At 42.2% G+C, this 16504-nt stretch overlaps 1 protein-coding gene across 1 annotated transcript in view; it reads left to right on the top strand.

The window, feature by feature from the left end:
- The window catches only part of haspin (histone H3 associated protein kinase), a 79633-nt gene that overhangs the window by 10456 nt on the left and 52673 nt on the right, over window positions 1-16504 (top strand). The window contains exons 2-3 of the mRNA XM_072254396.1: window positions 7781-8002; window positions 10938-11058. Of these exons, the coding sequence (XP_072110497.1) occupies window positions 7781-8002; window positions 10938-11058 (343 nt within the window). The remainder of the gene's footprint in view (window positions 1-7780; window positions 8003-10937; window positions 11059-16504) is intronic.

Here is a 16504-nt window from a genome sequence, read left to right as displayed (position 1 = left end):
ATGCAATAGAAAGGAAGGACATAAGCCGGGAAGATGTGGAATCGATATGGGTAGAGCTGCGTAACACTAAGGGGCAGAAGGCGCTGGTGGGAGTTGTGTACAGGCCACCTAACAGTAGTAGTGAGGTCGGAGATGGTATTAAACAGGAAATTAGAAATGTGTGCAATAAAGGAACAGCAGTTATAATGGGTGACTTCAATCTACATGTAGATTGAGTGAACCAAATTGGTAAAGGTGCTGAGGAAGAGGATTTCTTGGAATGTATGCGGGATGGTTTTTTGAACCAACATGTCGAGGAACCGACTAGAGAGCAGGCTATTCTGGACTGGATTTTGAGCAATGAGGAAGGGTTAATTAGCAATCTTGTCGTGAGAGGCCCCTTGGGTAAGAGTGACCATAATATGGTGGAATTCTTCATTAAGATGGAGAGTGACATAGTTAATTCAGAAACAAAGGTTCTGAACTTAAAGAGGGGTAACTTTGAAGGTATGAGACGTGAATTAGCTAAGATAGACTGGCAAATGACACTTAAAGGATTGACGGTGGATATGCAATGGCAAGCATTTAAAGGTTGCATGGATGAACTGCAACAAATGTTCATCCCAGTTTGGCAAAAGAATAAATCAAGGAAGGTAGTGCACCCGTGGCTGACAAGAGAAATTAGGGATAGTATCAATTCCAAAGAAGAAGCATACAAATTAGCCAGAGAAAGTGGCTCACCTGAGGACTGGGAGAAATTCAGAGTTCAGCAGAGGAGGACAAAGGGCTTAATTAGGAAGGGGAAAAAAGATTATGAGAGAAAACTGGCAGGCAACATAAAAACAGACTGTAAAAGCTTTTATAGGTATGTAAAAAGGAAAAGACTGGTAAAGATAAATGTAGGTCCCCTGCAGACAGAAACAGGTGAATTGATTATGGGGAGCAAGGACATGGCAGACCAATTGAATAATTACTTTGGTTCTGTCTTCACTAAGGAGGACATAAATAATCTTCCAGAAATAGTAGGGGACAGAGGGTCCAGTGATATGGAGGAACTGAGCGAAATACATGTTAGTAGGGAAGTGGTGTTAGGTAAATTGAAGGGATTGAAGGCAGATAAATCCCCAGGGCCAGATGGTCTGCATCCCAGGGTGCTTAAGGAAGTAGCCCAAGAAATTGTGGATGTATTAGTGATAATTTTTCCAAACTCGTTAGATTCTGGACTAGTTCCTGAGGATTGGAGGATGGCTAATGTAACTCCACTTTTTAAAAAAGGAGGGAGAGAGAAACCGGGGAATTATAGACCGGTTAGCCTAACGTCGGTGGTGGGGAAACTGCTGGAGTCAGTTATCAAGGATGTGATAACAGCACATTTGGAAAGCGGTGAAATGATCGGACAAAGTCAGCATGGATTTGTGAAAGGAAAATCATGTCTGACGAATCTCATAGAATTTTTTGAGGATGTAACTAGTAGAGTGGATAGGGGAGAACCAGTGGATGTGGTATATTTGGATTTTCAGAAGGCTTTTGACAAGGTCCCACACAGGAGATTAGTGTGCAAACTTAAAGCACACGGTATTGGGGGTAAGGTATTGGTGTGGGTGGAGAGTTGGTTAGCAGGCAGGAAGCAAAGAGTGGGAATAAACGGGACCTTTTCAGAATGGCAGGCGGTGACTAGTGGGGTACCGCAAGGCTCAGTGCTGGGACCCCAGTTGTTTACAATATATATTAATGACTTGGATGAGGGAATTAAATGCAGCATCTCCAAGTTTGCGGATGACACGAAGCTGGGTGGCAGTGTTAGCTGTGAGGAGGATGCTAAGAGGATGCAGGGTGACTTGGATAGGTTGGGTGAGTGGGCAAATTCATGGCAGATGCAATTTAATGTGGATAAATGTGAAGTTATCCACTTTGGTGGCAAAAATAGGAAAACAGATTATTATCTGAATGGTGGCCGATTAGGAAAAGGGGAGGTGCAACGAGACCTGGGTGTCATTATACACCAGTCATTGAAAGTGGGCATGCAGGTACAGCAGGCGGTGAAAAAGGCGAATGGTATGCTGGCATTTATAGCGAGAAGATTTGAGTACAGGAGCAGGGAGGTACTACTGCAGTTGTACAAGGCCTTGGTGAGACCACACCTGGAGTATTGTGTGCAGTTTTGGTCCCCTAATCTGAGGAAAGACATCCTTGCCATAGAGGGAGTACAGAGAAGGTTCACCAGATTGATTCCTGGGATGGCAGGACTTTCATATGAAGAAAGACTGGATGAACTGGGCTTGTACTCGTTGGAATTTAGAAGATTGAGGGGGGATCTGATTGAAACGTATAAGATCCTAAAGGGATTGGACAGGCTAGATGCAGGAAGATTGTTCCCGATGTTGGGGAAGTCCAGAACGAGGGGTCACAGTTTGAGGATAGAGGGGAAGCCTTTTAGGACCGAGATTAGGAAAAACTTCTTCACACAGAGAGTGGTGAATCTGTGGAATTCTCTGCCACAGGAAACAGTTGAGGCCAGTTCATTGGCTATATTTAAGAGGGAGTTAGATATGGCCCTTGTGGCTACGGGGGTCAGGGGGTATGGAGGGAAGGCTGGGGCGGGGTTCTGAGTTGGATGATCAGCCATGATCATAATAAATGGCGGTGCAGGCTCGAAGGGCCGAATGGCCTACTCCTGCACCTATTTTCTATGTTTCTATGTTTCTATAATGTACTGGTTGGGCACAGAAGTACATTCAACCAGAGACTCATTCCACCGAGATGCAGCACTGAGCGTCATAGGAGGTCATTCCTGCCTGTGACCATCGAACTTTACAACTCCTCCCTTGGAGGGTCAGACACCCTGAGCCAATATGCTGGTCCTGGACTTATTTCCTGGCATAATTTACATATTACTATTTAATTATTTATGGTGCAGCTGTAACGAAAACCAATTTCTTCTGGGATCAATAAATTCATAGTCATAGTCATACTTTATTGATCCTGGGGGGAATTGGTTTTTGTTACAGTTGCACCATAAATAATAAATAGTAATAGAACCATAAATAGTTAAATAGTAATATGTAAATTATGCCAGTAAATTATGAAGTAAGTCCAGGACCAGCCTATTGGCTCAGGGTGTCTGACCCACCAAGGGAGGAGTTGTAAAGTTTGATGGCCACAAGCAGGAATGACTTCCTATGACGCTCTGTGTTGCATCTCGGTGGAATGAGTCTGCCTGAATGTACTCCTGTGTCCACCCAGTACATTATGTAGTGGATGGGAGACATTGACCAAGATGGCATGCAACTTAGACAGCATCCTCTTTCCAGACACCACCATGAGAGGGTCCAGTTCCATCTCCACAATATCACCGGCCTTCTGAATGAGTTTGTTGACTCTGTTGGTGTCTGCTACCCTCAGCCTGCTTCCCCAGCACACAACAGCAAACATGATAGCACTGTCCACCACAGACTCGTAGAACATCCTCAGCATCGTCTGGCAGATGTTAAAGGACCTCAGTCTCCTCAGGAAATAGAGACGACTCTGTCCCTTCTTGTAGACAGCCTCAGTGTTCTTTGACCAGTCCAGTTTATTGTCAATTCGTATCCCCAGGTATTTGTAATCCTCCACCATGTCCACACTGACCCCCTGGATGGAAACAGGGGTCACCGATACCTTAGCTCTCCTCAGGTCTACCACCAGCTCCTTAGTCTTTTTCACATTAAGCTGCAGATAATTCTGCTCACACCATGTGACAAAGTTTCCTACCGTAGCCCTGTACTCAGCCTCATCTCCCTTGCTGATGCATCCAACTATGGCAGAGTCATCTGAAAACTTCTGAAGATGACAAGACTCTGTGCAGCAGTTGAAGTCCGATGTGTAAATGGTGAAGAGAAAGGGAGACAAGACAGTCCCCTGTGGAGCCCCAGTGCTGCTGATCACATTGTCGGACACACACTGTTGCAAGCACACGTACTGTGGTCTGCCAGTCAGGTAATCAAGAATCCATGACACCAGGAAAGCATCCACCTGCATCGCTGTCAGCTTCTCCCCCAGCAGAGCAGGGCGGATGGTGTTGAACGCATTGGAGAAGTCAAAAAACATGACCCTCACAGTGCTCGCTGGCTTGTCCAGGTGGGCGTAGACACGGTTCAGCAGGTAGACGATGACATCCTCAACTCCTAGTTGAGGCTGGTAGGTGAACTGGAGGGGATCTAAGTGTTGCCTGACCATAGGCTGGAGCAGCTCCAGAACAAGTCTGTCCAGGGTCTTCATGATGTGGGAGGTCAATGCCACTGGTCTGTAGTCATGGAGGCTGCCGGGGCACGGCGTCTTCTGCACAGGGATGAGGCAGGACATCTTCCACAGCACAGGAACCCTCCGGAGCCTCAGGCTCAGGTTGAATACATGGCGTACTCCACATAGCTGAGGGGCACAGGCTTTGAGCACCCTGCTACTGACACCATCCGGTCCTGCAGCCTTGCTTGGGTTGAGACGTTTCAGCTGTCTTCTCACCTGTTCAGCTGTGAAGCCCACCGTGGTGGTTTCGTGTGGGGAAGGGGTATAGTCATGAGAGAGTGTGGGGGACTGTGAGGAGGGGTAGGAGGGGAGAGTGGAATATGTGTTTGTTGGAGACCGACAACAGATGGCTCGTGGGGGATGAGCAGGGGCCACAATGTCAAATCTGTTAAAGAACAGGTTAAGTTCGTTGGCCCTGTCCACACTGCTTTCAGCTCCTCTGTTGCTAGTTTGCCAGAACCCAGTGATGGTCCTCATCCCCCTCTAGACCTCTCTCATGTTGTTCTGCCGGAGTTTCCACTCAAGCTTCCCCCTGTACTTGTCTTTAGCATCCCTGATCCTGGCTTTCAGGTCTCTCTGTATTACCCTCAGCTCCTCCCTATTTCCATCTCTAAATGCCCTCTTTTTAGCGTTCAGGATGTCCTTAACGTCCTTTGTTACCCATGGCTTGTTATTTGAATAACAAAGGACAGTTCTTGTCGGAACATTGCAGTCCACACAGAAGTTGATGTAATCCATGATGCATTCTGTGAGCCCATCAATATCCTCTCCATGTGGCTCACAGAATGCCTGCCAGTCTGTCACCTCAAAACAACCCTGGAGCGCCTCATAAGCCTCCTTTGACCATTTTCTCACTGTCCTCGAGGTTGCAGGTTTACTCTTCACCGGGGCATGTAGCAGGGTTTTAGATGCTCCAGGTTGTGATCTGACCTTCCCAGTGGGGGGAGGGGAGAGGAGCTGTATGCATCCTTAACGTTAGCGTACATCAAATCCAGAGTCCTCTCCCCTCTGGTTGTACAGCTCACATACTGTGTGAAGTTGGGCAGTGTTCTAGCCATGGTAACATGGTTGAAGTCACCCGAGATGGTAATGAGGGCACGTGGGTGCTGGATTTGTAATCTGGCTATGACAGTGTAAATGAGTATGACTATGACTATGTTATATTCGTGTCCCACCGCCTCTGTTTTGACCAACTCTCAGCAATTTCAACCTCAAACGTGGAACCCGCCAAGGGTGCCCTTTAAGCCCTTTACTTTTCGATCTGGCCATAGAGCCACTGGTGATTGCATTCCGTAGTTGTGCGGATCTGTTGGGGATTTGGAGGGAGGGAGTTGAGCACAAAGTCTCCCTTTATGCTGACAATCTTTTACTTTTTATATCAAACCCGATCACCTCCTTACCCCCCACCCCCCCACGTTCTCAGTCCTTAACAAAATTAGCCAGTTTTCAGGGTACAAACTTAATTTACACGAGCGAACTTTTTCCAATAAATGGAGAAGCACAATTGTCAGAGTTCCATAACCTCATTTTTAAGGTAGTGAATGACCAATTTACTTACCTTGGCATCACAGTGACAAGGAAACAAGTGTCTTTTTGGAGAAAATTTCATTAATTTGTTAAATCATACAAAACAGAGCCTAGCACAGTGGTTACCCCTGTCCATGTCCCTGATGGGCTGAATTAATGTTGTCAAAATGAACATCCTTCCTAAATTCTCATACCTTTTTCAATCCATACCAACTTTCATTCCTAAAGCCTTCTTTGACTCGCTAGCCTCAGTCATATCATCCTAGTTATGGAAGGGCAAGCGTCACCAACTGAATAAAGTCCATCTTCAAAAATCCAGAAGTATTGGGGGCACGGCTTTTCCCAATTTCTGCTTAAGCAGCTAACATCAGGAATTCTGCAGATGCTGGAAATTCAAGCAACACACATCAAAGTTGCTGCTGCGTTCACCAGCATCTTTGATGTGGGCAGCTAACATACGTGGTCTCATCGTTTGGTCTCATCTTTTGGTCTCATTTTCACAACCAATCTGACTGCCCAATATGCGTGACAATGGAGCTGAACTCTATTAAGAATGTCTCCATCTCCGCACTTCTTGGATCCGCACTCCCTTTTCTTACACCTAAGCCAGTTGTTATTCCTGTTATCAGGCACACCCTGAGAGTATGGGCTCAGTTCAGAAAGCATTGTGGTCTCCATGGCTTCTCTCTTTCAAATCCTATTCTACGTAATCATCTCTTCCAGCCTTCTATATATGATTCAACATTTCAAGACTGGTATAGAAAGGGCATCAGGTGCTTTAAAGATCTTTGTATAGCCAACTGCTTTGCATCATTTAAACAACTGTCTGCAAAGTTTAACCTACCCAACACTCATTTCTTCAGATATTTGCAAATTGGACATCTTATCAGCCCTTTGATATCAAACTTCCCTGAGGCACCCAACACAAATGTCGCTGATATGTTTCTCTGCATGAATCCATTGTGCAAAGGTCTAATATCTACTATTTGCAACAAGCTAGCGGTCTTGAGGCGAGCCCCCCTTGACAAAATTAAATTTCTCACTGTCGGACAATTTTGGGATTCCGTTCTTAAGTTAGTTCACTCAACCTCTTTATGTGCCCGCCACTGCTTGTTACAGTTCAAGGTCGTACACAGGGCCCGTATGTCTAAAACTAAATTATCTCGCATTTACCCAGATGTTAATCCCTGCTGCGACAAATGCAAAAGGGGTGAGGCTTCCCTTATTCACATGTACCGGACCTGCCCTAGCTTGGAAAAATACTGGAAAGATGTTTTCTAAACTCTATCCCAAATACTTAATTATAGTTTGGAACCTAACCCCTTAATTGCTCTTTTCGGCACCTCTGGGGGGGGGGGGGGCCACGCACCTAAGTCCGACCAAACGTCGCACATTGTCTTTTGCCTCTCTTTTGACCAGGTGCGCGGACTTGCTCAGGTGGAGGGATGCTGCCCTGCGCACCCATGCTCAGTGGCTCAGGGATATCATGTCCAGTCTACACCTTGAGAAGATCCATTATTCAATTCTCAACTCAGACATGAAGTTTCAAAAGGTGTGGGGACCCTTTCTTGAATATTTTCAGAATTCTCAGCCAATCTTAAGGTCCATCCTTTTTTTCTTTCCTCTGCACATAAATCCCTGACTTCCAGCATTTCCCGGTAAAATTCTACGAATCCGGACTTATAAACATACAACAGTCTATGTATTGGGAAAATACACCTTCTCTCTACCAATGCAGCTCCGTGGGGACAAAGGTTCTGTTTAACCCGTTTTGTTAATGCAATGCTGGCTTAGAGATGGGGATTAGGAGGGGTGGTCGGGGCAGGGAGGCAACCAAAGCGTGACTGTACTATGGGTGTATCTCTTTCATAGATGTGAATTGTACATTTGATACATTTGTTATGAACTGCACAAACCTCCTTTATACTGTGCTCTCTTTATTTAAAAAAAAATAAAAAATTTGAAAAAAAAATCTTATTCTAAATCTTTTCAGACTGCGAGGGGGAGTATTGCGTAGCTTTTCAAAAGGCAAAGTGCTGAGAAAAAATGTTAAAAAGCAACAAAACACTGAAAGCCAAAAGGGGAAAAGTTATCTCCTCCGAAAGAGAAGGGTTTTGCGTAATAAGGATCGTAGCACTACTTCCATAGAAGGCGAAAGTCAAGAAGACAGTATATTTGTGGAAGAGAAAGAAAACCATTTTCCTCATGTTACCAGGTACATGTTTATTTATATGTATATACACAAGTTTTTCTTGAACAGTTTTTAATGAACTGAACAACTTTTGAGCTGATATCTTGAATGATTCTTCAAAAAATAATGTACAAGGCATGTTATTATTAATATCAGATCATAATGAATGTGCTGGCATGCAACTCTGGAGGGTTTTCATGCTCTGATCAATTTACTACAATTGTGTACCCATTTTAAGTATATTGTGGGAAATTGAATGCTTGTGACTTAACCATCAGCGTAGTTAAATCGGAAATTGATAGTGATTTAAAGTTTCCAGGGTACTGTTATATAAGACCGCGAGATATACAGTAGGAGCTGAATTAGGCCATTTGGCCCATCAAGTCTGCTCTGCCAATTCATCATGGCTGATCCATTTTTCCTCTCAGCCCCAATCTCCTGCCTTCCGCCCTGAATCCCTTCATGCCCTGATTAATCAAGAATCAATCAATCTCTGCCTTAAATATACATAAAACTTGGCTTTCATAGCTGCCTATGGCAAAGAATTCCACAGATTCACTACCCTCTGCCTAAAGAAATTCCTCCTCACCTAAGTTCTAAAAGGACACTCCTTTGTGTTGAGGCTGTATCCTCTGATTGTAGACACTCCCAACAGAGGAAACATCTTTTCCATATCCACTCTGTCATGGCTTTTCACCATTCGTTAGGTTTCAATTAGATCACCTCTCATTCTTCTAATTTGCAGTGAATACAGACCCAGAGCCATCAAATGCTTTTCATATGACGAACTCTTTAATCCTGGAATCATTTTCTTGAACCTCCTTTGAACCCTCTCCAGTTTCAGCACATGAGCCCAAGATGATGTGCACAGTACTCCAGATGCGGCCTCACTAGTGCTTTACAAAGTCCCTGCATTACATCCTTTTATATTCTAGTCCTCTTGAAATGAATGCTAACATTGCATTTGCCTTTTTCACCACAGACTCAGCCTGCAAATTAACCTTTAGGGAATCCTGTACAAGGACTCCCAAATCTTTTGGCGCCTTAGATTTTTGTATTTTCTCTCCAGTTAGTCAACCCTTTTCATTTCCTCAGACCCCTGTGGAACACCACTAGTCACTGGCAGCCAGCCAGAAGAAGCTCCCTTTATTCCCACTCATTGCTACCTGCCAATCAGCCACTGCTTTATCCATGCTTGAATCTTTCCTGTAATACCATGGGCTCGAAGCTTGTTGAGCAGCTTCATCTGTGGCACCTTGTCAAAGACCTGAAAATGCAAGTATGCAGCATAGACTGACTCTCCCTTGTCTATCCTGCTTGTCATCTCCTCAAAGAATTCCAACAGGTTTTCCCTGGAGGAAACCATGCTGACTATGGCCTGTTTTATCATGTGCCTCCAAGTACCCTGAAACCACATCCTTAACAATCGACTCCCAACATCTTCCCAACCACTGAGGTCAGACAACAGGTCTATAATTTCTTTTCTTCTGCCTCTCTCCCTTCTTGAAGAGTGGAGTGACATTTGCAATTTTTCAGTCTTCTGGAATTATTCCAGAGTCTATTGATTTTTGAAAGATTATTAATGCCTCCATAATCTCTTCAGCCTCCTCTTTCAGAACCCTGGAGTATACACCACCTGGTCCAGGTGACTTATCTACCTTCAGACCTTTCAGCTTCCCAAGAACCTTCTCTCAGACACTTCATGACCCCTGACACCTGGAACTTCCACCATATCGCTAGCGTCTTCTACAGTGAAGACTGATGCAAAATACTTATTCAGTTCTTCCGCCATTTTCTTGTCCCCTTTACTACCTCTCCAGCATTGTTTACCAGCAGTCCAGTAACCTCTCTTGCCTTTCATTTACACTTTATGTATCTGAAGAAACTTTTGGTATCCTTGTTAATATTATTGGTTAGCTTACTTTTGAATTTCATCACTACCACCTTAATGACTTTTTTAGTTGCCTTCTGTTGGTATTTAAAAGCTTCCCAATCCCCTAGCTTCCCACTAATTTTTGCGCTATTATATGCCCTCTCTTTGGCTTTTATGTTGCCTTTGACTTCCCTTGATAGCCATAGTTGTGTCATCTTTTCTTTAGAATACTACTTCTTCGGGATGTATATATCCTGTGCCTTCCGAATATGCTCCTGAGGAACGTGTTTTATATTAGAATGAATTATTTTAGTATTACAGTTTGGGTGGAACAATCTGTCTAAAGGAACATTGTTCGCAGTTAAAATTTTACTTAAATTCAATCATATGAATTGTTATTCCATGCCATTAAAATGAATGGAGTTACTGAACCTGTAGGGAGATTCCCCATCATAATGTTGGGAAGCATCAGAAGATAATGAGTTTTCAACACTGAAGGAGTTGCGAGCACTCAGCTGTGAGCAACTTTGGAATTTCTACATATTTATGCTTGTCTGGGTTCTTCTGTTTCCTAGTAGTTAAGGAGGAAAGTGCTGACAGTTGAGTGCAGAATTTGCAGTTCTCAGGAACATCAAAGTCATTAAGATGAACAGAAAATGGTTTGAGGGAAATTATTTTTGTAACATGATACATTCCAAATGTGAGCCACACCTGAGAATATCACTAAACATTGAGGTATGTAAAGAATTAAGTGGGGAAAAAAATGAAATGGTATGGGAAGAGAGGCAGATCTGGAAAGTAGAGTGAGCTGGTTTTCTTTTCAAAGACGTAGTTGCAGATTTGATAGCCAAATAGTTTCATTGCATGCTGTGTACTTTCTTGATTCAATTAATAACTACAATAGAGTTAGACTCCAGAAGGCATTCTGTTGTACTGATTCTGGAATTAGTTTTATCAAGTTTGTTTTTAAAAAAAACACACCTTCTGAAATAATTTGTTATTTTATTAACTATACCGCTTAAAATCTTTCTTCTTTCCTTCCTCTCTTTCTCCTTTTGGGGAGGAGGAAAGGTGAATTTAAAACAGGCACAAAGAACAAATCCCAACAATGGCACAATCCAAATTTGTCACTTATCGCCGGAAACTAAGGAAGCATAAAATTGCGTCAAATCAAGTTAGAAGTACCCAGTTTCAGATGAGGGAAAAGGTAAGTTGGTATTTCCTATGCTTCCTACTTATACTTTGCAATCATATTAAATAACAATTCGAGCTATTGTTTTGTAGTCGACTGCATCTGAGATGCAGCAGAATGCTAAATATGGAACATAAAATGATTCTGCAGCAATTTACATTGTGATTGGCTATCTTACCGGCAAAAATATGTTCAAAGCATCAAAGGTCTGTGTATCACAATATAAGCAATACAATGTAATTAAAAATATTTCCTTTTCTCTTCCCCTCCACAACACTTCAACAGCCCACTATCTTGTCAGTAAGGGCACTAGTTGGCTTTGCTTGGAACAATAGATAACATTGGATTTCAAATTTAATTCTTTATTGCAGGTTAACTGATACTTAATGTTACTTTGGCAACTATATTCTTTGATTTCATTTCTCTGTCATGAGGAGATAAAATTATGCTTTTTTATGCATTTATTTTGATTATGAGGACATTTATTGTCATTTAGTAATGCATGCATTAAGAAATGAAAAAATGTTCTTCCAGAATGATATCACAAAAAACACATGACAAACCGACTTAAAAACGAACAAAAACCACTTAATTATAACATATAGTTACAACAGTGCAAAGCAATACCGTAATTTGATAAGAACAGACCATGGCACAGTAAAAGTCTCAAGGTCTCTCGAAAGTCCCATCATCTCACGCAGACGGTGAACCTCCAGCGCCGCCAACTTGCCGATGCAGCATCCTGGAAGCATCTGACCACAGTCTGACTCCGAGTCCGTCCGAAAAACTCCGAGCCTCCAACCACCTATTTGACACCGAGCACCATCTCCGCCGCGCGCTTCGACCCTGGCCCTGGCAACAGGTGATATGCAAAGCCGAGGATTTGGGGCCTTCGTCTCCGGAGATTCTCGATCGCACAGTAGCAGCGGCAGTGAAACAGGCATTTCAGAAGTTACTCCAGATGATCCTCTGCGCTTCTTACGGCTGTCTCCATCAAATTTGGATTGTGCATGGCCCCTAGTTACACATAATTGATACTCATTTGGAATGGCTGCACGCGCTGCGTCGCGCCGCCATCTCCTCCTCCCTCCCTCCTTTATTCCAGTAAATGAGAATGGTTTGATTTCTCTGTGGTTTTGAGGGTTCTTTGGTGACTGATGAACTCAATATGAGAAGTGCAGCTTCTTCCATAATGGGGACAGGAGGTAGCTGATGGGGGCATTGAGAATTGATGTTTACAATTCTAGAATTTTTTTTTTCACTGTATCAATGCAGGCCAGAGGTGCCCAAGATTTGGGGTGGGGGCAGCAGGAGAGTGGCTGCCTTTTCTTCTTCATGCCCCACCCCCAACCTCAGTGCAGACTTTGAGCCATCCTTAAATTTGTTTTTTTTTTTTATTCTGTTCACCTGGTCACAGCAAAGTTCCTGATCATTTTCAGAGAGACCTCCAATTCTTTATTTATTTCATGCTATTGTTATCTCAAATGTACAGAGAATGGGTGGGAAATAACTTCGTGAAAGGGCCATAAGTTTTAAGAGATCTCACGAAAAGTGATTGGGTGAAAGTCTGGCAAATGAAGTTTAATGCAGGGGGTGATTAATATAGTGTTGTCCACTTAAAAATTAGAAACAAAGCAAAGCAAAATCCAGGGAGTAGGAAGCGCAGAATCAAATATCGCTATGATGATTGTACGTTCTAGTATCAATTGTTTGGTGACTATAAAGTATAAAGCATATCAAAATGGTGAGCAATTACAGAGCTCTGAAATAGAGGCAGCATGCAGACACGACAAGTAACTGGGAAAGCTAACAGTATTATTATTTATTGGAGAGGGAAATGAATGCAAAAGCATTTACGTAATGCTTCATTTATATAAGGAAGAAACACATCTGGAGTACTATGTGCAGTAATAGTCTCCTTATTTCAGGAAGGAACCTTGTTCATTGAAGGTTGAGTGCATTACCACGTGGAATGGGCAGATAATCTTGTGAATAAAGGTTGGGCAGGCTAGACTTGTAACTGATTAAAACTTAGAATAGTGCAAGGGGTCTTGATAGAAACGTCAGATCCTAAGGAATTTTTACAATATAGATGTGGAGCAGAAACTTCCCCTGAGAGTATAGAACCTGGATTGCTTTAAAAGTGTGGGATTGCCATTAAAGATAAAAATGAGAATGTTTTGGGCACTCTGTTTCTGAAAATCTCCTCAAATGTTGATGGGAGGAGAACCTGAATAAATCTGAGGCAGTGGCAGATAGATGCTTGATAGCAAGTTTGGGGTGGAGTGATGAGAATTCTTACTGTTAAAATTTGTAAATGCAGATTAGCCATGATTTGGATTGGTTGTTGAGGTGTCAAGTGGCCTCTACCTGCTTCTAATTCGTATGACTATATTCAGCTGGTTGAAATCCCCCATTATCAATACTCTGACTTTTGTATATCCTTGCAAATTAGCTTTATAATTTCCTCCTCACTAGTTGGCAATCTATAGATGGTTCTAGTACTTTAATGCTACCTCTGTTGTTTCTAAAGTCTAGACATATTGGATTTTTGACCATTCCAGAACAACTTTTCTCAGCAGCACTAATCTCAATAGGCTGCTATTCCATACCCACTCTTCCACGTCACCTCTTCAGCTACATATTTAGCCGTACAATGCTCTTGCATACAGTGCTTTAAGGAATTAAATAATCTGATCTTTACTACCCTTGAGGTTTTGCTTCTTGGCCTCTTCCCTAACTTCTCAAAATCCACCTGTACAACCACAATCCCTTTTAGTATGTAGCAATCTCACTGGTTTCCAATACAGATCACAACATTTGCCTGTTCGTATATCCCTTTTGGAATTTTCTGCAGCTGCTTGATGATGCACAAGAAAAGCAGTATAATGTTCTGGAATTATGACTGAAAACCTGACTGGTCCCCTAACAATAGCAACCCCTATGATTTTTGCTCGCTTGACCTTTTTGAGTAAATAATTTTTATAGTCCAATAAATGGTGGTACAAAGACAATGGAAATGGCCAAAATGTAAATTTTCAACGACATTGAGCGAAAAGCATGCCATTTCTATGTTTCTATATCTATATCTTCAAAGAAAATTGTTAAACTATCTGCAATAGTTTAGAGGCTTGATCATTGTGGTAACTGTTAATAATGAAATAAACACCTTTGAAACATTAGCACATCAAGCGGCATATATTGTTCAGGTGGATAGCTTTTCCCAGTTTGATGAAAGGTCAGAAACAAATTTTATAAAGCAGAGGGGGGGAAGGAGAGAACAGTATTTGATAAAAATCGAATTCTGGATAATGAGGAGGAGAAGATGGCGGTGTGACGCAGCTTGCGTGGCCACTCCTGTGAATGATATCTGTAATCTGTCAAGTAGGGTGCCGTGCACAATCCTGATTTGATGAAGAACGGCGAGAGAACGGAGGAACATCTGGAGAAACTTCTGAAATGCCTTTTTCACTGCCGCTGTTACTGTGTGATCCTGAATCTCCGGAGGGGAAAGCCCCGAGTTCTCAGCTTTGCTTGTTGCTCGGCAGCCAGAACGGGGTCGAAGCGCTCAGCAGAGATGGTGCTCGGTGTTCGCTGTCAAAGGGCTGGTCGGAGGCTTGAAGTTTTCGGACGGACTCAGAGTCGGCTGGGGTCGGGTGCTTCCAATGCATCGACAGTTGTCGTTGCCTGGAGGTTTATGGCAGAGAGAGTTTCTCCTTTCTGCCACCTGCTATCGGGGACTATCGGGAGTTGATCGGAACTTAGAGACTTTTTTTTTTACCGTTCCCATGATCTGTTCTTTATCAAATTATGGTATTGCTTTGCACTGCTGTAACTATATGTTATAATTATGTGGTCTTGTCAGTGTTAGTCTTTGGTTTGTCCTGTATTTTTTTTGTGATATCACTTTGGAAGAACATTGTATCATTTCTTCATGCATGCATTTCTAAATGACAATAAATGAGGACTGAGTGTCCTCATAATCTATTAAAGAACAGGTGTGGTGCTGGTATTTGATGAAAAGGTTGAGGGGCTGTTGATTAGAGTCCTGCAGTTCAGGTGAGTGGGTAGTTAGAGTGGTGAAATAGGACTTAAAAAGCAGGGGGGAGAAGAGAGTTGGGAATGGATTGGGATCTATCCGTTTCAATGGGAGAGGAGGATGGCAAAGTGGGAGAGAAGGGCAGTTGATTAGGAGTATCATCCTGGGTGAGTAAGATTGAAATCACATATTTAAAGTGATTGCAATGACAGACAAATGCAGAAAATAGAAATATATGCAGGAAAGGCAGGCTTGAGGGTTATTTTTGTTTTCAGATTCTATTATGAATGAAAGTAGTGACATTTCCCAAAGAGTATTAAGTTAATTTTCTTCAAAAGTGTACCTCACACCATGGATTTGAGTAATGGGCCATTTTTAGTTGAGTGACATGAATATTAATTAAAGTGATTGTAATGTAAGAGTATAAAGTACTGATTGAAAGCAAGCTGAATACAAAATACCTGCGAAGATTCGTGATGCCAGGACAAATGTATGTCCCTTCTATCTGAAGCCAAGAGAATTTATAATGGAGAATAGAGAAATGGAAAGTAAATTAATTAGATTTTGTGTATGTTTTCATAGCAGGAAGCAGAAAATACCACCCAGAAATATGGGAGTTCTAAAGGGAGAATAAGGAACTGAAGGAAATTAGTATTAGTTTTAGGAGTCTGAAAAAATTATTGATTCTAGGGGCTGATAAATCCTAAGAACTAGATAATGTACGTGAGCTGGCTGTCAAAATAGTAATCAAGTTCTAGTTTATTGTCATCTGACTGTACATTTATACAACAAAATGAAACAAAGTTCCTCTGGACCACAGTGCATCCACACAGCATGTATCACACACAGCACATAAAACAAAATATTATACTGCAAATAAGTTAATAAAATATAATAAAATAAAATGCATATAGTAAACCACAGCGCAGGTGTAAACAGTTTAAAAAAAAAACAAGCAGTTAAAAAGGGTATAAAAACAGTAAAAAAAAAAAAAAAAATCAATGTTTATTAATCATCTTTCAAATTCAGCATATTCAGTAATGGTTCTACAGATAGGGCAGCAAATGAGGCTTCACTATTTGAGAAAGCTGTGAATAGCAGACCTCTCAGTCTATCATCAGCAGTACATGTAAATGTACTATAATGGAGGATATAATGGAACTCCTAGAAAAGGATGATAAGAATTATCAGGATCTGCTTGGAATATGAGCTGAAGTCATGATTGACTAATCAATTGGAGTCCTTTGAGGATGTAACCAGCAGAATAGATGAGGAGCAACCTGTTGCTATAATGTATATCGATTTTCATAAGGATTCAGTAAGATGTTACAGAGGAGGTAAATCAACAAAGTTAGAGCCTGTGCAATCAGGGATAATGTGCTGGTATAATTCTGGGAATTTGGCAAAAAGCGGAGTGATAGT

This window comes from Mobula birostris, chromosome 3 (genome assembly GCF_030028105.1).
Source record: "Mobula birostris isolate sMobBir1 chromosome 3, sMobBir1.hap1, whole genome shotgun sequence".
Taxonomy (NCBI): Eukaryota; Metazoa; Chordata; class Chondrichthyes; order Myliobatiformes; family Myliobatidae; genus Mobula; species Mobula birostris.
Note: the sequence above shows the minus strand (reverse complement) of the source record. Positions and strands in the feature narration are given on the sequence as shown.